Source organism: Cherax quadricarinatus, chromosome 74, assembly GCF_038502225.1.
Source record: "Cherax quadricarinatus isolate ZL_2023a chromosome 74, ASM3850222v1, whole genome shotgun sequence".
Taxonomy (NCBI): Eukaryota; Metazoa; Arthropoda; class Malacostraca; order Decapoda; family Parastacidae; genus Cherax; species Cherax quadricarinatus.
The window spans coordinates 16,829,797-16,853,432 of record NC_091365.1 but is presented as its reverse complement, the minus strand read 5'-3'; the positions used below and the strand labels follow the sequence as shown (position 1 = coordinate 16,853,432).

Below are 23,636 nucleotides of genomic sequence, written 5' to 3'. Positions count from 1 at the left end.
AACATAACAAGATGCTACTGCCCAGTGGAATGGATGGGGAGGCAACTGGTATACATCCCACAGAGACACACTAAAAAATAATTACCACTCGCATATCCGTCAGCCTCTGACCATCTGTTTCATTGATAAAATACCATTATAACCTTGATGTTTTTTTCATCTTCCATCAACCTACATGCCAGGATGTACCACCAACCAAATACGTTACATCTCTATCATCTTGCGCTGAAGGCTGGGCAAAGTGGCCTTACCAACATGGCCTGGCTGTCAAAGCTCTCGCTTCACACATGGAGCGCCCGGGTTTGATTCCCAGCGGGGTAGAAACATTTCAACGTGTTTCCTTACACCTGTTGTCCTGTCCACCTAGCAGCAAGTAGGTACCTGGGTGTTAATTGACTGGTGTGGATCGCATCCTGGGGGGACAAGATTGAGGACCCCAATGGAAATAAGACAGTCCTTGATGACTCGCTGCCTTTCTTGCGTTATCCTGGGTGGCTAACCCTCCAAAGTTAAAAATCTGAATGAAATCTTATCTTATCTTCCTTACCATCTCATGTGCCTCCTGTACTTGTTTAACACTTTTCGCTAGATCTTGGGAGTATTTCCTCTGAAAATCACGATAAAGTAATTTTTCTCTCATTCTTCACCCTCCCTCAATTACTCGCAAACTGGGTAGATATTCTGCTTCTATCTCAATCAGCTGGTTGGTCACACTAATCATTGTCCAGTTGATTCATAATTATTTAGTAGTTGGCTGGATGGTTGATGGGGGTTTAAAGCCTATCGACCACACGAGGATCATAAAGGCTGCACATAATTGTTGTACTGCCTGACACGAAAACTTTAATCCCTGTAACAGGAACTAAAGTAAGCTCTAAGTGAATAACTAAAATGTAATGAACATGTGTCAGTGCTCAATAATAATCCAAACTGAGACAAACACAGGAGGTTGCTTGATCTGTATATTTCGACCGCCTTCTGGAATTCTCTTCAGTATTATATATACGCTGAGAGAAATATACCTCTCGGAGTATTTATTCTATTATTAATAGTTATATAACAAAAATGCAATTGAAACTCCAGGTAAGCATAAAACTTTATTTTGATATTTATGTTTGTTAGGAAAATTTTGTGTTGTCTCTGGTTCGATATTGTTTTATGGGCATTATCAGTTTTAATACTTTAAAAACTCATTTTTTCCAGGTTGAACTGGAAAGTTCTGGACCAATATTAGTACTGACTTTTGCCTTCATTGCTGGGTTAGGCTGGCGTAGACTGGGCACCGAGGTAAGTGTACCATTGTTTGTTGTATCTTATATATGGCATGTTTCAGAGTTCTTCTTTTCTTTTTTTTTTTTTCAACAAGTCGGCCGTCTCCCACCGAGGCAGGGTGACCCAAAAAAGAAAGAAAATCCCCAAAAAGAAAATACTTTCATCATCATTCAACACTTTCACCTCACTCACACATAATCACTGTTTTTGCAGAGGTGCTCAGAATACAACAGTTTAGAAGCATATACTTATAAAGATACACAACATATCCCTCCAAACTGCCAATATCCCAAACCCCTCCTTTAAAGTGCAGGCATTGTACTTTCCATTTCCAGGACTCAAGTCCGGCTATATAAAATGACCGGTTTCCCTGAATCCCTTCACTAAATATTACCCTGCTCACACTCCAAGAGCTCGTCGGGTCCCAAATACCATTCGTCTCCATTCACTCCTATCTAACACGCTCATGCACGCTTGCTGGAAGTCCAAGCCCCTTGCCCACAAAATCTCCTTTACCCCCTCCCTCCAACCTTGTTGAGGACGACCCCTACTCCGCCTTCCTTCCCCTACAGATTTATATGCTTTTCATGTCATTCTACTTTGATCCATTCTCTCTAAATGACCAAACCACCTCAACAACCCTTCTTTAGCCCTCTGACTAATACTTTTATTAACTCCACACCTCCTAATTTCCACACTCCGAATTTTCTGCATAATATTTACACCACACATTGCCCTTAGACAGGACATCTCCAATGCCTCCAACTGCCTTCTCGCTGCAGCATTTACAACCCAAGCTTCACACCCATATAAGAGTGTTGGTACTACTATACTTTCATACATTCCCTTCTTTGCCTCCATAGATAACATTTTTTGTCTCCACATATACCTCATGCACCACTCGCCTTTTTTCCTTCATCAGTTTTATGATTAACCTCATCCTTCATAAATCCATCTGCTGACATGTCAACTCCCAAATATCTGAAAACATTCACTTCTTCCATACTCCTCCTCCCCAATTTGATATCCAATTTTTCTTTATCTAAATCATTTAATACTCTCATCACCTTCCATTATGTTACCAATAACCGTTCTCTGTTTATTCTCACTCGCCTTTGTAAAATACATAGAACAATTACTAAGTAAGCAAGTGGTTCCCAGAATTTTTTTTTCTTTAACTTTCAGTATTTATTTCACTCATAACACGAGTAAGCTTCATCCAGTCGTCTTCAAATTTTCAACACTGGTATACGGTAACTAGGCCAAGCTTCTAGGAATGAGTGACATTTGCAGGTGCTCTGTGACCAAAGTTGTAGGACCCATTCCCATCATCCTGGAATGGCTGCAATAACTTTCAAAACCCTTTTGCAGCATGTCTATAATTGTTCATAAAAGATGCCTCCTAATTCAACGATGGTGGAGAGTGAAGATCAAGAGTGTAGGCAAACATCTGCCAATTTTGTGTGTAAAATAGTTGGAAATTTTGATTCCCATTAAATCATGTTAAATATATTTGAGCTAACCTCTTCTGAATGGCTTCAATATTCAATGAATAATGCATTTTTTTGGCCAGGATAGTACTCATTAAGTTTAGTTAGTGTGCTGGCAAGTCTGTCAATGAACTAAATTTATTTTATAAACATGGAATAACTGGAATCAAAGTTTCAGCCCAGGTGTTTCCCAGAGAATGTTCTTACTGGGACCCATAAGTTCCACTTTGCCAGTTTTATTAAACAGTGATATTGATTTCCAGTCAATAAAAATCGTGAATTATTATCGATTTCCAAATATTAATGTTGATACATTTCATAAAGGAAGACTCCCCAAGTTCACTGTTTTAGTGTAAACTTGAAATTTTAATGAAGTTGTTAAAGAACCCTGACTCGTTGGATTCAGTGCAATTACAAGAAATATTTTTTGATAGTCTTTATTAAAAGACAGTTTGACCTTCACTTTGACCCATTTAACTTTTCAACTAATACCTTTATTATGTAAATAATTTTAAATGTAATAACTTAAGCATTCATGTGTCTTAAAGGGAAGTATTTTTTATTGAAAATAGGCTTTATTAAAAATTGAACTTTCTTTAAAAATAATAAAACCTAATATTCTTTTTCTTAGAATATTATAGAGAATTTAAAATACAAAAAATGCATATAAATATTGCATTTTTATAGTGTTTTAATTTTCACAAATACAGTGGACCCCCGCTTAACGATCACCTCCAAATGCGACCAATTATGTAAGTGTATTTATGTAAGTGCGTTTGTACGTGTATGTTTGGGGGTCTGAAATGGACTAATCTACTTCACAATATTCCTTATGGGAAAAAATTCGGTCAGTACTGGCACCTGAACATACTACTGGAATAAAAAAAAGTTCGTTAACCGGGGGTCCACTGTATAGGGAACCTTTAGCTTGTGTTAGACTTGAGGCCTGACCAAGTACAGTGTTAGGTACAATTGATAATTTCAGAATGCCCTTTCGATCAGCTTCAGATTTTCAACCCTCGTCAACTATTACTAAGTGAAGGTTTGTGGGACGATTAATGAGTGCAGTTTCCTTCTCTCAGTTTTATCTTGACCATTCCTGAAGTTGGCCTCCAGGTTATAACTTTATCTTGACCATTCCTGAAGTTGGCTTCCAGGATATAACTTTATCTTGACCATTCTTGAAGTTGGCTTCCAGGATATAACTTTAGAAACCCTCCTTTGATCAGCTTCAAAATATCTACACTTGTGTATCCTATCTAAATAAAGGTTGTTGTTGTTAATGTAATGCATAGGGGTCTCTGTGCCACTTTTAATATCAAAATGGTATGGTATTATTTTGTAGATGAATGGTTCAGAGAACCGACATGTTGATAATTTATCAACATGTCGGTTCTCTGAACCATTCATTTTCAAATCTGTCAGACACTGCAACTTCTTGGGATCTTAATACTTAGGAATTCTTCGCTTGCCTAATTCTTGGGCACGACCTACTTCCACATTGAACAAATGTGACACGACCTATGACTGCTGCACCTCTCCTGCCATACGGTTTATAAGCTGCTTCTCCGCTGATATGCCGTATTCTATTCAAGATTGATGGACTGAACACATCGACTCAAGGTTGAGGGACTGATTACCTCATTCTCCTCCTGTTCTTCAAGTTTCTCCTACGTTTGGACTGATGAAGCCACTGTGTGGCGAAACGTTTCCTCAATAGAGATACCCAAGAGTTGCACATGTGTCTAATTTATCCAGAGGTCATACTGCAGCTTTATACATCTTTTTTTTTTTAAAAATCCTCAATAAAGATACCCAAAAGTTGCACATGTGTCTAATTTATTGGTATTATTTTAATTTATTGCATTAATATTTTACCATGATCCTAGCGAGTGTTTCTTGATCTTAGAAACAGAACTTACCCTCCCCGTCCTTGTGTTGAAACCCTCCCAATCCACAGGCACTATATGACATTATAGTTACTATATGACTTTATGGGCATTATATGACCTTATGGGTATTATATGACCATATGGGTACTATATGACCTTTTGGGCACTATGACCTTTTGGGCACTATATGACCCTATGGGCACTATATGACCATAGGCAGTTGTAGGTACCACCAGAGGCATCGCTAGGGTTGGCGTCATCTGAGGCGGCATCTTTGGTGTCACCCCCACGAAATCCAGGGGCGGGGGGATGGGGGGAGTAAACTCCAGTTATGTCACTACTGCATGACCAGTGACTACTGTTTAGCAATGAGAACATTTAAGGGCCATACACTAAACAGGAGAATACTTCTCAACTTTATTAATGATAAATAATAGTAGTAATATTGAGGAAACATAAATATTGAGGAAACAGCCAACAGATTCTACATTTATTCATCTTCAACAATGCCCCCAAAAAACTTGAAAAATAAAGAAAAAAGTTGCAATATCAGAGAAACACTAATTCCTATTTGACCTTGAGTGCAGGTAACATCTCAATGATCAGATCATACATTTCCTTGCCTTCAATCCTGCAAAATCGTCTATCACTTCATCAAAATCAATGCTGTCAACTGACCCATTTTCTATGGATAACATTGCTATGTCAGAGATTCTGAATCGACTCATTGTGGACCGTAAATAGTTTTTAATCAGCTTCAACTTGGAGAAACTCCTTTCACAAGAAGTCACAGAAGCACATATAGTAAGGAACAACCTCAGGCAGTGTCAGAGATGGAAGAGATTCAATGAAATCCCATTCAGCTGTGAATGTTAGTACATCCAGTGCAGTCCAGTGCTTAACTTTTTCAAGATCAACAGCAGCAGCTTGCAGGTGCTGCCTTAGTCTTGGTATTTCAAGCATGAGCTCATTCTTGCATATTTCATTATAGAAGACTGTGAGTCTTGAAGCTATTACCTCCAATTCTTCTTCAGTAGCTTGTGCAAGATATTTTTTGTTTGGATGACCTGAAACATGGCTGCCACATTCTTGAATGCTTTTCATCATATATAGATTCATTATGAAAACGATCAATGCACTCCAACATCGCCCTCTTGTTTTCTTCCTGTAGAGTGAGTCCGGAATCTCTTGCCTGCTCCCCTGCCATCCTTTTCTTTAACTTGATTCTTCTCTCTGTTGGAAATCCATACTTCTCACATTTCAAAAGTGCTGTTGTATTGAATTTTCCACTATGCGATCTCGCCCTTCATTCACAAATAATCGCAGTGCCTCTAGCTTCACTTTGTCAAGAGTTAAATCCTTAGTCTGCAAGTACTGCTGTGCAAGCTGAACCTCCCAAAATATGTCACACCAGAAATACAGATAACACACAAATGTGAAATCGTACACAGCAGGGAGAAGACCTTGTGCTGCTCCTCTTGTATGCAGATTTTCCCGTGGATCGCAAAGAGCTTCAATCGCTGCCACAAATTTCTTGAAAGATTCCGCTACTGGTTTCACTGCATTGTAATGAGAACTCCATCTTGTTGATAATCTTTTCAAAGAGATTGCAGTATGGTCCATTAATACATCCCATCGATGGGTGGAGGAGGCAAAGAATGTATACGCTGACTCAAGACTGCCAAAAAATTTCACACATGATGAATTCTCGGCAAAAGAATGCTGACCACACAAGTTCAATGAATGGTCCACACAACCACTGAAAATTGCCTTCTTGTTCTTTTCTTTAAGAATGGCTTAGGGCAATGAACAGGCAGACACTGCTGCACGGTCAGCAGTACATGACCTACCAGTTTCATATAGAGGTGTTCCATTTACGGACTATTTTGCTGCAATAGCTACCCACCTTCACACCCGCTGGCAACAACGTTGGTCTACTCTGCTCAGTAACAAACTTCAATCTATTAAACCAAGTACAGTATAGGTTACTGGCCGTCTTCTTATCACCAGTGTCGAGGTTGGGAGACTACTCTCTCCCGTCTTCGCATTGGCCATACTCATCTTACTCATGGATATCTCATGGAGAGGTGCCCTGCTCCTCTCTGTGAGAATTGTCAGGTTCCATTATCAGTCAGCCACATTCTGTTAGACTGCCCACTTTATCAACGAGCACGCAGAATTTACCTCCAATGTTGTCTTCGCTCCGCTGCTCTCTCTTACCTTCCCTTCTCGCTGATGGACCCACCTTTCATTCGGACTCTCTCATTGACTTTTTGACAACAACTTACTTACTTCACAAACTCTGATGATGCCTTCAGCCCTTTCTACCTCAATCTCTTGCTACCCTCTGCCCCCGCACTATCCCCTGCCCCGCTGTTTTCTGTAACCTATTGATCATCCCTTCCCCCTTCTGCCACCCAATACCCTCGCTTCCTTCCCTACCCTACAGCGCTGTATAGCCCTTGTGGCTTAGCGCTTCTTTTTGATTATAATAATAATAATAATGGCTTGTACACCTCCATGGACCCCAACCATGGTGGCAGCATTGTCATATCCCTGAGCACGGCACAGCATGAAGTCCAGTCCATCACTTTCCAACTTTTTCAGGATATCAGAACTGATATCAGCAGCTTTTTTGCCCTTCAAAGGAAAAAAAACAAGAAAAACTTCCTTCACTTGAACTCTTCCATCCTCCATTTGCATGGACCTGATAACTTCTGACATTTGGTCAGTGTGTGTCACATCTGGTGTACTGTCAAACATAACGCTGTAGTATACAGCTCTCTTGATATCAGTAACAAGTTTCTCTTTGACTCGATTTGCCAGAACACTTAAAAACTCACTTTGAGTTGATGGTGAGAGATACGAAACTGATGACCTGTGTTCACTTGAGCTGCACTTCAGTCTCATTAGGTGCTCGTTTATCACAGGATCATACTTAGCTATTAATTCAACCATCTCAAGAAAGTTTCCTCTATTTGATGAGAATTCGTCCTCCCTGTGGCCGCGAAATGCTAAGTTCTGTTTAGCCAGAAACTGTAATGTTGAACAACCTGTACAATATTTCCTTCCACCTTTTCTTCTGGATTTCCCTTAAAACAATTATTTCTTCATCTATGGTTTTGTTTACCCTTAGACCCGTTGCCATGGTTTCCCAATTCTTGAGGCAACGTAGGTGTTCATCAGAAGTTTTATGATTGTGTACTTTTGGATTCAGCTTCCACCATATTTGAAACCCAGTCACAAACTTTAATGTTATACTTGTAACACTAGATGTAATTAATCTACAGCAGTAACTGCTGTAGATGGCGAGTACACCATCCATGATCGCAAAATTTTCTCACCATTCAGCATCTGTTTGTAGAACCATTCTTTAGAAAGCTGACGTTCATCGCCTTTTGCATTTTTTCTCTTTGTAACACGAAAAGGGCCATCCTTGTTCTGATAAACATAACTACCTCTTTTGATGATTTCAATCCTGGAATGGTCTGGAACTGGAATTTTCCAAAAAGAAACGTCACACATCGATGCTAACTCTCGCAGGACTCTCATTCCCTTCATTCCTCTCGCTTATATTACCATTGTCGGAGCCAGAATCAACATCAGTGTTATCAGTAAGATGACACTGAGATACTGAACCATAGACCCAGCCATTTTTTGCATTAGCTGAACTTTTTAATTTTTTGCCTTCCTTTGTTGACATCCACGAGGCCTCTTCGATTTATGCATTCCATGAGGCATGATATTATATCAATGATCTAAAAAAAAAATGCCAGGTTCACCGTTTTGGTTCTACTGAATATTTGGTAATTTTTAATGGTGACAAAGAAATAAATGGTGCCAATTCTATTTATCCTACTGAGGATGAAATGAAGTTAGGAAATGAAATAAGTGGGTTAAGTTAAGATGAAATTAAGACTAACCATTAATAACTGTTGTTTCATGATTGCATTAATTTTTTCACTAGAACCTAATTTGGATATTTAACTCAGACTCTAACCAGAATGAGAGCAAAGCAGAAAAAATTAAGCCTACTTTCCAATGAATTGGAAAAATAATCATAATGGTCATTATGGATGTAATACTAATGTGTACCATATTATTTGGTAAGCCTCCTGGCCCTATAGGCTTTACTCCACAAGGATTGGTAACAACAATGCATGGTTAAAATGGATATCAATAAATAACAAAAAGGCACAATACCGTGACTGGAGCAATACACAAATATCCGCACACAGGAGAGAGGAGCTCACAACGACGTTTCAGTCTGACTTAGACCATTTACAAAGTCACACTAACAGAAAGCAGAGGAGGCAGTATATATAGGCCAACAGACAGGAACGGGACAAGAGAGGTAGTAGGAAAGGAGGAAGAGAGGTAGTCGTAGAGGTAGTAGTAGTAGTACAGTGGACCCCCGCATAACGATTACCTCCGAATGTGACCAATTATGTAAGTGTATTTATGTAAGTGCGTTTGTACGTGTATGTTTGGGGGTCTGAAATGGACTAATCTACTTCACAATATTTCTTATGGGAACAAATTCGGTCAGTACTGGCACCTGAACATACTTCTGGAGTGAAAAAATATCGTTAACCGGGGGTCCACTGTATAGTGGAGCGAGTCAAATACTAAGAAAGAGGAGCACTGCAAGGGAGCTAGGGGCCCACAAAAGGCAGGAACAAAAACACAGAGGGAGTGGGAGAAATAATAATGGACCAAATACCCAAGGCAGAAGAAAGAAAACCCAAAGGAGAAGGGGGAAAAAAGAATCAGGTTAAGTCACGGGTGTTCTGAAGTTTGGAGCATTGTACAATGTAATGGGAAAGGAAGGCATCTACAGAGACGAAGCCAGGACTAAGATTCATACAAAGAAAGGAAGGTAAGACACATAGGCAACAGTTAAGCAACGTTATTCCGAAACGTTTTGCCTACACAATAGGCTTCTTCAGTCGAGTACAGAAAGTAGGGAGGTGCAGTAAAAATGTGAAGACGACGTAATCAGTCCATCACCCTTGAAGTCATAGATTTGAGGTTGTCAGTCCCTCCGCCTGGAGATGTTCTGTTCGATATTCTGGAACTATCAGATAGTTCCAGACTATGGAACAGAACATCTCCAGGCTGAGGGACTGATTACCTCAAACTCCTCCTCTCCGTACCCATTTCTACTTTGTATTGTACTGATGAAGCCACTGTGTTGCTTCATCAGTACAATACAAAGTGGGCCAACAGGCCTGTTGCAGTGTTCCTCCTTTCTTATGTTCTTATCTTGTATGTGTCTCAATCTTCAGTGGGAATGTAATTCCTTGCTTCCTTTCCTTGATGTTAATATCCACCTCTCAGATACAGGATTTGGTTTTTCCGTGTAGCACAAGCCTATGTACAGTGGCATATACATTCACTACTGTGATAAATGGTTTGAAAACTGACAAGTTGAAGATTGAGACACTTATGCAACATATGGGAATCTTTATTAAGGAAACATTTCGCCACGCAGTGGCTTCTTCAGTCCAATATAAAGTAGAGAGGGGCAACGTTTCACTTTCCAGGAACTTTGTCAAGCCGATACAAACAATACATGGACACAGAGGGTATATATAGGCTTTGAGTGAGGTGTAGTAGTAGTTGTAGTTGTTCTTATGTTCTTATACATGTGGTGGGAAAGCTTTGGGTAGGGGTAGTTTATTTATTTATTTATTTAGAAATTTTAGCATACAAACAGAGGTACAAAAAATACAGGTAAGAGCAGCATGCCAAAGCCACTTATATGCATAGCATTACGGGCTGGCTTAAAATTAACTTAAGATTAACTAAGCAATGATGAAATCAGTGATAAGACATTATTGTAAACAGATAACTATAAAATACAAATGAGTATTACAAAGACAGGTCCTATGGTTGCATGCATTGCTGTTCATTCAGTAGAATGGAGTATTCTGTTAGGTAGTGTATTTAAAAAAATAACAAAGTTAGGTTTAACATTTGTGTGATATAATTGTGAGTAACATTTAGGATATACAATTTATATGGTTCTGTTATTCAGTATTTATTTGGTTTTGAGTGAGTAAGTGAACTTTGAGAAGAGACTTGAATTTATAAACAGGTAGTGTTTCTTTTATATTTACAGGTAATGAATTCCAGATTTTAGGGCCTTTTATGTGCATTGAGTTTTTGCATAGCGTGAGATGGACACGAGGAACATCAAAGAGTGATCTGTGCCTTGTATTATGGTCATGTGTTCTGTTGAGGTTGGCAAGGAGATGTTTGAGGGGAGGGTTAATATCAGAGTTAAGTGTTCAATGTATGTAATAAGTGCAATAATAAGTATGGATGTTTTGTATGGTGAGTAGGTTGAGTGTTTTGAATATTGGTGGAGTGTGCTGCCTGTAGTGAGAATTTGTTATCATTCTAACTGCAGCCTTTTGTTGGGTAATTAGTGGTCTGAGATGGTTAGTTGTTGTTGAGCCCCATGCACAAATTCCATAGGTGAGATAGGGGTAAATAAGAGAGTTATAAAGAGCCAGGAGGGCTGACTGTGGAACATAGTACCGTATCTTCGATAGTATGCCTACAGTCTTGGAAATTTTCTTAGAAATTTGTTGTAAATGTGTATGAAATTTGAGTCTATTATCGAGGTGGATTCCTAAGAATTTTCCCTCCGTTAGCTTTGTGATAGGTGATCCGTTTATCGTTATGTTAAGAGGTACATCTGTAGCTCTGCTACCAAACTGAATGAAGTAGGTTTTGTCAATGTTTAGTGTAAGTTTGTTAGTCCTCATCCAGGTAGATATTTTCTGTAATTCGGTGTTTACAGTATTGGCTAGCGTGACTGGGCTCGGGTGAGAGAAGACGTATGTGGTGTCATCTGCAAAAAGTGTGGGTTTGAGTAATTGCGAAGCATTTGGTAGGTCATTTATGTATAGGAGAAAGAGAAGAGGGCCAAGGACACTTCCCTGTGGGACACCAACTGTAATTGGTTGTGCGGAAGAGCTTGCCCCATTTGCGTACACATATTGGCTTCTGTTGCTGAGGTAAGACTTGAGGTAGTTGAGGGAGTGCCCTCTAATACCATAGTGTGACAATTTTACATGGAGCAAGTCATGGTCAACTGTATCAAAAGCTTTACGTAAGTCAATGAAGATCCCCAGTGGGACTTCTTTTTTCTCTATTGCAGTGTATATATGTTCTAGCATGTGTATAATAGCATCATTAGTATTTTTATTAGGCCTGAATCCAAATTGGCAGGGGTTGAGAATGTTATGGGAGATGAGGTAGGAGTGGATTCGTTTATGAATTAATTTTGATAAGGACCTGCCTTGTATGGGCCAGTAGGCCTTCTTCAGTGTTCCTCCATTCTTATGTTCTTAAGTACCACAGTTATTTCAACATTTCATGAATGTCAGTTCTCACCCTTTCATATATCTTGGTTCATGAACATGATTGATTTCACCAATAAGCAAAAGTAAAGCTCAAAATATGATAATTACCTGACCCTTTGTCTATTTAACCCAGCCACATATACACCACCTGGACCAAACTCACTGGTGGGCGGTGTAGCAGACACAGTATGTTATGTCACTGATGACTGATCATAGTGATGCCAGGGTGATTAAGGGTTTTTCCAAAAATCATAAATAAAATTATTGATTTATCGTAGTTTATCATATAGCGTCATTGATTTTTCTCTATATAGGCCTATTTGTACTCTGTAATCATATAATAGGCTATATAGAAATAGGATTTTTCTTCTATGTTGCTGCAGCACTGCCTAGTATGGGCCAACAGGCCTGCTGCAGTGTTCCTCCTTTCTTATGTTCTTAGTGTCACCTACTTTAGAGCCTCTTTGGTGTCACCCCCTAAATGGTGTCACCCGGGGCAGCCCGCCCCCCTGCCCCCCCTAACGACGCCTCTGGCTACCACCTACGACTGCTGCACCTCTCCTGCCTACGGTATATAAGAACATAAGAAAGGAGGAACACTGCAGCAGGCCTGCTGGCCCATACTAGGCAGGTCCTTTACAATCTTTCCCACTAACAAAATATTTGCCCAACCAAATTTTCAGTGCAACCCAAGAAATAAGTTTTGATGATTCTATTGACTCATTATGCAAGTCTCACTCAAATTCAACCCCTCTCACTCATGTATTTATCTAACCTAAATTTGAAACTAGCCAACGTTTTAGCTTCAATAACCCTACTAGGCAGACTATGCCACTCATCAAACATCCTATTACCAAATCAATACTTTCCTATATCCTTTTGAAATCTAAACATATCTAATTTGAATCCATTATTGCAGGTTCTTTCTTGAAAGGATATCCTCAAAACCTTATTTATATTCCCTTTGTTAATACCCATCTTCTACTTATACACATCGATCATGTCTCCCCTCATTCTTCGTCTTACAAGTGAATGTAGTTTCAGTCTTCAATTGTTCTTCATACGGAAGATTTCTAATGCTATGTAATAATTTGGTTATTCTACGCTGGATGGTTTCTAGCGAATTTATATCCATTCTGTAATATGGAGACCAGAACTGAGCTGCATAATCTAGGTGAGACCTTACTAATGATGTATAAAGCTGTAAAATAACCTCTGGACTTCTGTTGCTTACACTTCTAATCAAATCAAATCAAATCAAAGTTTATTCTCTAGAAGGATTACAATGCAGGGTTTACAGATTTTGGTTATTGTGTGGTTTACATGTAATAAAATACTAATTACAGAGGGGGCCACTAGAACACCTAGCAAGGCTAGGCATTTCGGGCAAACTTAGATTAATTCGTAACCCTAAATTATTACAAATTGTGGAGTAAGTTGATTAAATACTAAGTGACTAAATACTAGTTTGTGAGTTTAGCAATGTGAATGCTTTTGTTTTGGCACAATACATAGTTTCTATATTGGAGTATCATAGGCAAACTTGTGACTAGTTAGGAATCATTATTTTAAGATTAAGATACGTATTTCTGTGCTTATAGTCAAATGAGTGAGTGAGTGTAAGTGTGAACCACCAGGTGGTTTTTATGTAGTTAGTTGACGGGGTGTATCAGGGAGATAAGATGTTTTCTAACATTAGTTTTGAAGGTGATGAATGTGTCTGCAGTTCTAGAGTTTTCAGGTAGGGTGTTCCAGATTTTAGGGCCTTTGACATACATTGAATTTTTGTAAAGGTTTAGTTGGACACGGGGAATGTCGTAGAGATGTTTGTGTCTGGTGTTATGCTTGTGGGTCCTGTCACAACTATCAAGAAAGCATTTTAGGTCAAGGTTAATATTGGAATTTAAGGTCCTGTATATGTAGATTGCACAGTAGTAAATGTGGATGTTCTGAACAGGGAGTAAGTTTAGATCTATGAAGAGTGGGGGGGTGTGTTGCCAGGGATGGGATTTAGTGATTATTCTTACAGCGGCTTTTTGTTGAGTTATTATTGGCTTTAGGTGTATTGCTGCAGTTGAACCCCAAGCACAAATAGCATAAGTGAGGTATGGATAAATGAGTGAACGGTATAGTGTGAGAAGGGCATTTTGCGGCACGTAGTATCGTATCTTGGAGAGGATCCCAACTGTTTTGGATACTCTTTTTGATATGTGTTGGATATGGGTGCTGAAATTCAGGTTGTTGTCGAGGTATAGGCCTAGGAATTTGCCCTCACTATGTCTGGCAATTAGAGTGCTGTCGATCTTAATGTTTAGTTGTGCTGCACCTGCTCTGCTACCAAACATAGTATAGTAGGTTTTGTCTGTGTTAAGTGCAAGTTTATTGGCTGTCATCCAAGTTGATATTTTGAGCAGCTCCTCATTAACAATGGTGTTGAGGGTGGCAAGATTATGGTGAGAGATGACATAAGTCGTGTCGTCAGCGAAGAGAATGGGTTTCAGGTGTTGGGATATGTTTGGAAGATCATTGATGTAAATGAGGAAGAGCAGGGGTCCAAGGTCACTTCCCTGTGGAACTCCAGTATCAAGTGGCCGTGTTGATAATGCTGTGTCTTTAATGGTGACATACTGATATCTATTAATAAGGTAGGATTTGAAATATGCAAGCGCATGGCCTCTTATACCATAATGGTCAAGTTTGTGGAGTAGGATGCCGTAGTCTACTTTGTCAAAAGCTTTTCTTAGGTCAATAAAAATTCCTAGTGGATATCCCAGTAATCTGTTTGCTTTGTTATGTACGCTTAGGCACTGCTGTCTTGGTTTAACCCCCCAAGTCCTTTTCACAATCTGTATGGCTAAGTTCTACGTTATTCAACTGATAAGTACTAGGGTTATGGACACTCCCGAGCTTCAGAACCTTGCATTTATCTACATTGAACTGCATCTTCCAATTTTGCTGACCAGGAATTGAGTTTGTCTCAATCCTCCTGAATTTTTGTGACATCTACGTTTGAATCAATTATCCTACCTATCTATGTGTCATCGGTGAATTTGCTTATATCACTGGTAATTCCCTCATCAAGGTCACTGATATATATGTATTATAAACAACAACGGACCCTGTGGAACTCCACTTGTTACAGATCCCCACTCAGATTTAACCCCATATCGGCACACTCTCTGCTTCCTATCGGTGAGTCATGACTCGAACCATGAGAGCACTTTTCCCCCAATGCCATGAGCTGCCACTTTCCTCAACAGTCTCTGGTGTGGTACTCTATCAAAAGCCTTTCTAAAGTCTAAATAAACAATATCGAATTCTTTATCATGGTGAACGGCCTCAAAAGCTTTACTGAAGAAGGTTAACAAATAGTTAGGCAGGAATGGCCCCTTGTGAATCCAAGCTGAGTATCATTAATCAAGCTATGCTTATCAAGATGGCTTTTTATAATATCAGCTATAATTGACTCTAGTAATTTGCCTACAATTGAGGTTAGGCTTATTGGGCGGTAATTTGATGGTAACGACTTGTCCCCTGCTTGAAAAATAGGAATTACATTAGCCATCTTCCACATATCAGACCCCTGGTTATCGGCCGGTTTGGTTATTAGCCAACTCGGTTATCGGCGGGGTTTTCGGCGCTCAGTTATCGGCTGTTTTGGACACGTCCATCCACTGGCTGGGGCAGCTTGCACTTTGTCTCTTGGTGGCTGAGGATGCTTCTGCTCATACATCCAAATATTTTGCTTGTTTACCATTGTTTTTAGTGGTTTTTCTTGCAGTGCAACTGTGAAATAAGTAACCATGGCTCCAAAGAAAGTTCCTAGTAAAGTTCCTGTGGTAAAGAAAGTGAGAAACACCATGGAATTTAAGCATGAAGTGATACAAAAATTTGAGAGTGGTATGAAGGTGGTGGAACTTCCCAGGATGTACAACAAGAATAAATCAACAATTATATCCATCCTGGCAAAGAAAGAACAAATCAAAGATGCTAATGTTGCAAAAGGAGTAGCTTTTCTAACTAAACAAAGGACATCGATAATGGAAGAGATGTTAAAGTTATTATTATTGTGGATTAAGGAAAAAAATTAGTGGGAGACAGTGTAGTGGAATCGATCATTTGTGAGAAGGCAAAGCAGTTGCATGAGGATCTTGCAAAGAAAATGCCTGGAACAAGTGCTGCAGTTTGTAAATTTAGGGCCAGCAAAAAATGGTTTGGTAGATTTAAGAAGCGCAGTGGCATACACAGTGTTGTAAGGCATGGTGAGACTGCAAGTTCTGACAAATGTGCAGCTAAAAGTATGTTCATGAATTCCAGAACTATGTAAAGGCTGAAGGATTCAAACCCCAACAAGTTTTCAGTTGTGACGACACAGGCCTGTTTTGGAAGAAAATGCCAAACAGGACATACATTACCCAGGAGGAAAAGGCACTGCCAGGACACAAGCCTATGGAAGACAGGCTTACTCTTTTGTTGTGTGGTAATGCTAGTGGTGATTTCAAAGTGAAGCCTTTACTTGTGTATCACTCAGAAAATCCCAGAGTGTTTAAGAAAAACAATGTCATGAAGAGCAGATTGTGTGTGATGTGGAAAGCTGATCATAAGGCATGGGTCTCAAGGCAGATTTTCAAAGAGTGGGTTAATACATGTAATGTGTTTTGCCTGAGTGTGAAAAAATACCTCCTGGAAAAGAAATTGCCACTCAAGTGCCTTCTGTTACTGGACAATGCTCCTGCACATCTTCCAGACTTAGAAGACCAAGTGTTTAGGGACTTCAGTTTTATAAAAGAGAAGTTCTTGCCTCCTAACACCACTCCTCTCCTCCAGCCCATGGACCAGCAGGTCATTTCTGACTTCAAAAAACTCTACACAAAAGCAGTGTTTCAAAAGTGCTTTGAAGTGACCTCAGACGCTCAGTTGACCCTAAGAGAGTTCTGGAGGAATCACTTCACTATCCTCCATCCTTATAGGTAAGGCTTGGGAGGGAGTGACTTCCAGGACTTTGAACTCTGCTTGGAGAAAACTGTGGCCGGATTGTATCCAAGAGAGGGATTTTGAAGGGTTTGAGACTCACCATGACCCTGACCCTGCCGACCCTGTGAACTCTATTGTGTCTTTGGGGAAGTACCTGGGGTTGGAGGTGAGTGGTGAGGATGTGAAAGAGTTGGTGGAGGACCCCAGGGAAGAGCTTACCATTGAAGAGCTGCAAGAGCTTCAACTTGAGCAGCAACAGACTGTAGCTGAGGAACTTGCTTCAGAGGAGGAGGAAGAGGGAGTGAAGGAGGTGCCTTCTTCAGAGATTAAAGAGGTGTGTGCAATGTGGACCAGGGTGCAAGCTTTTGTAGAGAAACACCACCCTGACATAGCTGAAACAAGCCATATCTGCAACATGTTTAGTGACAAAACCCTGTCCCACTTCAGGGAAATCTTAGAGAGATGCCAGAAACAGAGCACTCTGGACAGTTATTTTGTGAGACAGGGGTCTAGTGACTCTCAAGCTGGTTGTGGTGGCATTAAAAGACAGAGAAGGGAAGTAACCCCAGAGAAGGCATTACTACCTAAAGTCTTCATGGAGGGGGATTCCCCTTCCAAACATTAACTCCTCCCTCTTTCCTCCTCCCTATCTTCCAGAAGCCAGCATTAGCCTTCAATACAGGTATGTAATACTTACATAATTGTAAAAAAAATTATTTTTTTTGTGAATATTTTTGTTTGGAACGAATTAATTTTATTTCCATTAATTCTTAGGGAAATATTAATTCAGTTATCGGCTGACCTTCAGGAACGGATTACGGCTGATAACCGGGGGTCCACTGTATTTCATTATTTTCATATGATGCTTCATCCATTAAAGATTGATGCCGTTTGCTATTGTTTTACTGTAATCATGGAAAAGCACTAAACCATAGCAATCACATTGCAGTTGTGGAAAGGGGGCATTCAGATTAGATCCAAACACGGGAAGAATAAGTCCACTTCCATGGATGAAGAGCCCCTCACCAGCACCCTTCATGGGTGTCTAGGTGCTGGTATAATCCAGGTATTTAATGCAAAACATTACTATACCATTTTCAGATTAAAAGTGACAAATGACACCTACAATCTTCATTAACAATACTAATTTTCTTCTAAGTAGGATAAGCGGCTATTGAGGCTTTTAAACCAAGCAGAAGAGGCTTTCTGAAGTTATCTCATGGAAATAAACTTCAGGTATAGTATATATACAGTTGAAGAAAGGGCACCTGCATTTGTCAATTCTTCTATAAATCGTTGATCAAAGCTGAAAATTTCAAGGCAATTGTATTAGACATTCTGAGGACATAAACAATAATCTTGGATTAAATTAATGGAAGACGAGAATTCTGTAAGGCATAGAATTTTAAAGTATTTATTAATCTCGTAAAATTTAAAAAATGCTATAATAACATGAGTTTTCAATATTTCTCAACTTTCTTTTTGCATGTTTATTCTATTAAAAATTCTCTGCAATCCTCTAATAAAAAATATATGATTAGTATTTGGATTTTAACATAGTTCACTTTAACAAAAACTTCTGAAAGTGGCAAATTAACACGTACAAAACCCAGATTCACTGCAAATATACTTTAAAATACACGAAGGTTTTAGTGTGAAGCCGACCATAAGAGGCATTCTCTAGTTGAGCAGTTCTTAGCCGGGGAGGCCGGCTTTCCTAGAGTGTAATATCCAGTAGTGAGGCTGCTTAAACCCAGAGTAACAGTGAACAATATTTTGTGTATTTGCTCCATAAAGAGACTTTTCAATAGTTAAAAATAATAAAGTTAAAAATGAAAACTAGTTTCTTAATTTTCCCATTTAAATAAAGAGGACTTTTTTTATTTTTATTTTTCATTTAGAATTTTACATGAAGAAAGGGGGGGGGGGGTGGAGATGAGCACCAAGTGCAATGGGGGGGGGGCACTGCCCAAGAGAGGTTAGAAACCATTCCTCTACTTATTACATAAAAATTATTTAGCAAAATTGGCAATTTAAAATTTACATAGCTGAAAGTGGACGGTAAATTTTCTTGTAATAAAACCCATCAACACAAAGTTTGAAGCTTATCAGAAAAGGCATTCAGCAGTAATTGCTCTGAATCTGACAATTCCAAGTTTTTAATAGCTTCATTAAATTTTAAAATTTGCATCAGAACAAAAAGTGTAAACACACAGTTGTTTTCCTTCTTATGAAATGCATCAGAGTTAATATTTTGACTTCGATAACATTAGGCATTCTTTATTTAATGAATGAAAATCAATATAATTATTTATTTAATAATATTGGGAAGCTGAGGTGTTTGGAGCTCATTAACATATGGATTGAAAATTTGAAGCTGATCAAGAGAATCATTCTCTAGTTATCACAGGATTCCAACGATTTCAAATTTATAAAAAATATACATTGACTTCACTGACACATTTGCCAGCTCAGAAATTAACTTTATTGAGTATTATCTTGGCCACAAGATGGATCAAACATTAATGCTGAATCTTTTCAGAAGAGGCAAGTCAAATGTATTTACAGGATTTTACGGAAATCAGTGTTGCATTATTGGAATATTGCAATATTCTAGTACTGGAATATTGCAGTACTAGAATTAATAATGGATTTTTGCACAAAAAATTTACAGATGTTCTCCTATTGCACTCTCTGCCCTTGTTTTTAAGGGTGTTGATGATGAGCGAGACTTTTAGTGGGTTGGTTGGAGCTAGGAATAGCGTATTTGGGTAGGTACCCATGAGGTAGTTTGATGGACGGGTGTTTGAGCTTGGGATTTTGTTCGCAAGATTTTTTCCTATGGTGGAGAAGAAAACATTGAGTCTGCTGTTTCAGTTGGTGTGAGTAGGGGTTCGTTGAATTAAGAGTCACCTTTTATGAAGGGTTGAAGCTGCCCAACTAAGAATTTTGGAAATTATCAGAGCCATTCCAAGCGGGGGTGAAGGAGTTCTACAACTCTGGTTATAGAGAATCTACGCTTGTTAATTGTTCTTAAAATTTGGGCATAGTTACCATACATAAGATGAGACCTTTAAGTGTTTTGAGTGAAATAAAAATGAAAGTTGGTGGAGGAAGTAAAAAGAAAACATTCTGGCAGTTAATGATCCCTCTTCTGGGATGCCTAATTATGAAATTATTTTCATGGATTTTTCCCACTGCAGGATCCTGACGTTTCTGCTAGTTACCGGTTTATGTGGGAGATCTTCCAGCCAATGCTCTTCGCTTCAATTGGAGCCGAAATTGATGTAAGATAATTGCTCGTGTTTTATTTTTGTTAGTAAATTTGCCATGAAACACCATGACCCTATTTGAAGCTAGATGTCTAACTTCGGCTAGGCGCCCATATTTATATGGCATCTGTCTAAGTGGCTTAAGTGCTGCATATTTTGATGTAGTGTGTGCAGGTTCGAATCCTGCTGTGGACTGGTGGACCCAGAGATACTGTTTATATATACAGTGGACCCCCGACCAATGAAGGCATCTAACGATAAAATCGACTAACGAAGCATTTTAGCGTAAAAATTTTGGCCCGACCAACGATGAAAAACTCGACTAACATCATTCGTCCCGAACGCGTCCACGCAGCCTTGTGGCCTGAGCGTGCCTTAGCTGCCCTGCCTTCAGTTAGTGTGCCAATGTTTACAAGCCAGTGTGGTCGCTTCCACTCATACATTCAGTATATTTTGTATTATTCCAGTGTTTTTAGTGTTTGTAACTGCTAAATAAGCCACCATGGACCCAAAGAAAGCTTATAGTGCCAACCCTGTGGTAAAAAGGGTGAGAATTACAATTGAAATGAAGAAGGAGATAATCACAAAGTATGAAACTGGAGTGTGTGTCTCCGAGCTGGCCAGGTTGTATAACAAACCCCAGTCAACCATCGCTACTATCTTGGCCAACAGAAAGGCAATCAAGGAAGCTGTTGTTGTGAAAGGTGCAAGTATGTTTTCAAAACACAGATTGCAAGTACTCGAAGATGTTGAGAGACTGTTATTGGTGTGGATAAATGAAAAACAGATATCAGGAGATAGCATCTCTCAATCATATGTGAAAAGGCAAGGCAGTTGCATGACGATTTAATTAAAAAAAGGCCTGCAACTATTGTGATGTGAGGAAATTTAAGGCCAGCAAAGGTTGGTTTGAGAGATTTAAGAATTGTAGTGGCATACATAGTGTGGTAAGGCATGGTGAGGCTGCCAGTTCAGACCAAAAAGTGGCTGAAGAATATGTGCAGGAATTCATGGAGTACATAGAGGCTGAAGGATTAAAACCCCAACAAGTGTTTAATTGTGACGGCACAGGCCTGCTGTGGAAGAAAATGCCAAACAGGCCCTACATTACACAGGAGGAAAAAGCACTCCCTGGACACAAGCTTATGAAGGACAAGGTTACTTTAATGTTGTGTAGTAATGCTAGTGGGGATTGCAAAGTGAAGCCTCTACTTGTGTATCATGCTGAAACTCCCAGAGTGTTCAAGAAAAAAAATGTCATCAAGGCTAATTTGTGTGTGATGTGTAGGGCAGACAGTAAGGCATGGGTCACTAGGGACAATTTCTATGACTGGTTTTGTCATGTGTTAGGCCCCACTGTGAAAAATTACCTCCTGGAAAATGAATTGGACCTGAAGTGCCTCTTGGTATTAGACAGTGCTCGTGCTCATCCTTCAGACTTGCCAGAACGAATTTCGGGGGAGTTGAGTTTAACAAAAGTGAAGTTTTTGCCTCCTAATACCACTCCTCTCCTCCAGCCCATGGACCAGCAGGTCATTTCAAATTTCAAAAAACTGTACACCAAAGCAATGTTTCAAAAGTGCTTTGAAGTGACCTCAGACACTCAATTGACCCTAAGAGACTTTTGGAAAGATCACTTTAGTATCCTCATTTGCATAAACCTTATAGGTAAGGCTTGGAAAGGAGTGACTAACAGGACCTTGAACTCTGCTTGGAGGAAATTGTGGCCAGAATGTGTACAAGAGAGGGATTTTGAAGGGTTTGGGGCTAACCTAGAGGAGCCTATGCCAGATGTGGAATCTATTGTGTCATTGGGGAAGTCCATGGGGTTGGAGGTTAGTGGGGAAGATGTGGAAGAGTTGGTGGAGGACGATGATGAAGAACTAACCACTGATGAGTTGCAAGAGCATCTGCAACAGCAAGAGGACACAACTGAGGAAATTGCTTCAGAGGAGGGGAGAGAGAAATTGAAGAAGTTGCCTTCTTCAAAGATTAAGGAAATTTGTGCAAAGTGGGTTGACGTGCAAACCTTTATGGATGAAAATCACCCTGACACAGCTATTGCAAGCCGTGCTGGTGACTTTTACAGTGAAATATATATTTTTTGTTAGGTTCAGAATCATTTCTGCTAAATTATTTCATACACAGATTTTTGCTTGTCTTATTTGGCATGAAGAGCATTGCTGTTTAAGCAATTTTTGGGAGCCTTTCAAAGTTAAAAACTTAGATACTTATTAAAAAAACCTTTTGTTAATAATGGTATGAATACTCTGTAGGCATTATATTATAATTGCAGTTGTATTTGATATAAATTTATTTTAGTTAAGTATTAATGATTGAACATTAAAATGGTATAAAATACCGACAGGTTGTTAGGTAAGACACATATGCAACAATTAGGTATCTTTATTTCGAAACGTTTCGCCTACACAGTAGGCTTCTTCAGTCGAGTACAGAAAAGTTGATAGAAGCAGAAGATACTTGAAGACGATGTAATCAGTCCATCACCCTTAAAGTTTTGAGGTGGTCAGTCCCTCAGTCTGGAGAAGAGCATTGTTCCATGGAATGAAACCATATTGTTTCATTCCATGGAACAATGCTCTTCTCCAGACTGAGGGACTGACCACCTCAAAACTTTAAGGGTGATGGACTGATTACATCGTCTTCAAGTATCTTCTGCTTCTATCAACTTTTCTGTACTCGACTGAAGAAGCCTACTGTGTAGGCGAAACGTTTCGAAATAAAGATACCTAACTGTTGCATATGTGTCTTACCTAAGTATTAATGATTATTTGAAATTTACTAGAAAAAACTTTCCCACAGATTGGAGCGACAGATCCTGTCACTATTGGCTGGGGGCTGTTAGCCTTGTTAATTGGCATCTCCTTCAGAATAGCTACTTCGTTCATTGTGGTGATGGGCGCTTCCTTTACCATATGGGAGCGTTTGTTCATTGCCATTGCATGGTTTCCTAAGGCTACTGTTCAGGTAGGAATATTGATTAATATTAATGGATTGTGTAAGGGGCAGTGTCCTGTTCAAAACTGGGTGTTAGCTGACGGTTGTGGTTGGAGGCTGCATGTTAGCATTCCTTAGATAGGAGCTGGGTGATACATGTACTATCAATTTAAATGCATGTTATGGCATTTTAATGCCATGACACGCATTGTCTTATAAATGTACGTAGAAAAAAAACATAACACGGGTGGGGTTTGATCTCGCAGTCAGAGAGTCTCAAAAAACCAGACCATCGCGTTAGCCCCTGGACCAGCTAGCCACAATAGGATTCGTCCAACTAGGTATATTTCTACACCATAGGAAGGTTAGCATAGGCACCACTGTGACAACAAATGCAAGTTT

General features: G+C 39.4%; 1 protein-coding gene across 4 annotated transcripts in view; it reads left to right on the top strand.

The window, feature by feature from the left end:
* LOC128693460 (sodium/hydrogen exchanger 9B2-like) overlaps positions 1-23,636 on the top strand; it is a 107,096-nt gene extending 83,460 nt beyond the window's left edge. For 2 of the 4 annotated variants that reach the window (XM_070100811.1, XM_070100810.1), the window contains exons 8-10: positions 1,204-1,287; positions 20,208-20,291; positions 23,100-23,636. In XM_070100811.1, coding sequence (XP_069956912.1) covers positions 1,204-1,287; positions 20,208-20,291; positions 23,100-23,372 — 441 coding nt within the window. In that variant the 3' untranslated portion in view covers positions 23,373-23,636. Of the gene's footprint in view, positions 1-1,203; positions 1,288-4,357; positions 4,506-20,207; positions 20,292-23,099 lie in introns of those variants that run through there. The other 2 variants (XM_070100809.1, XM_070100812.1) reach the window with 2 other exon arrangements.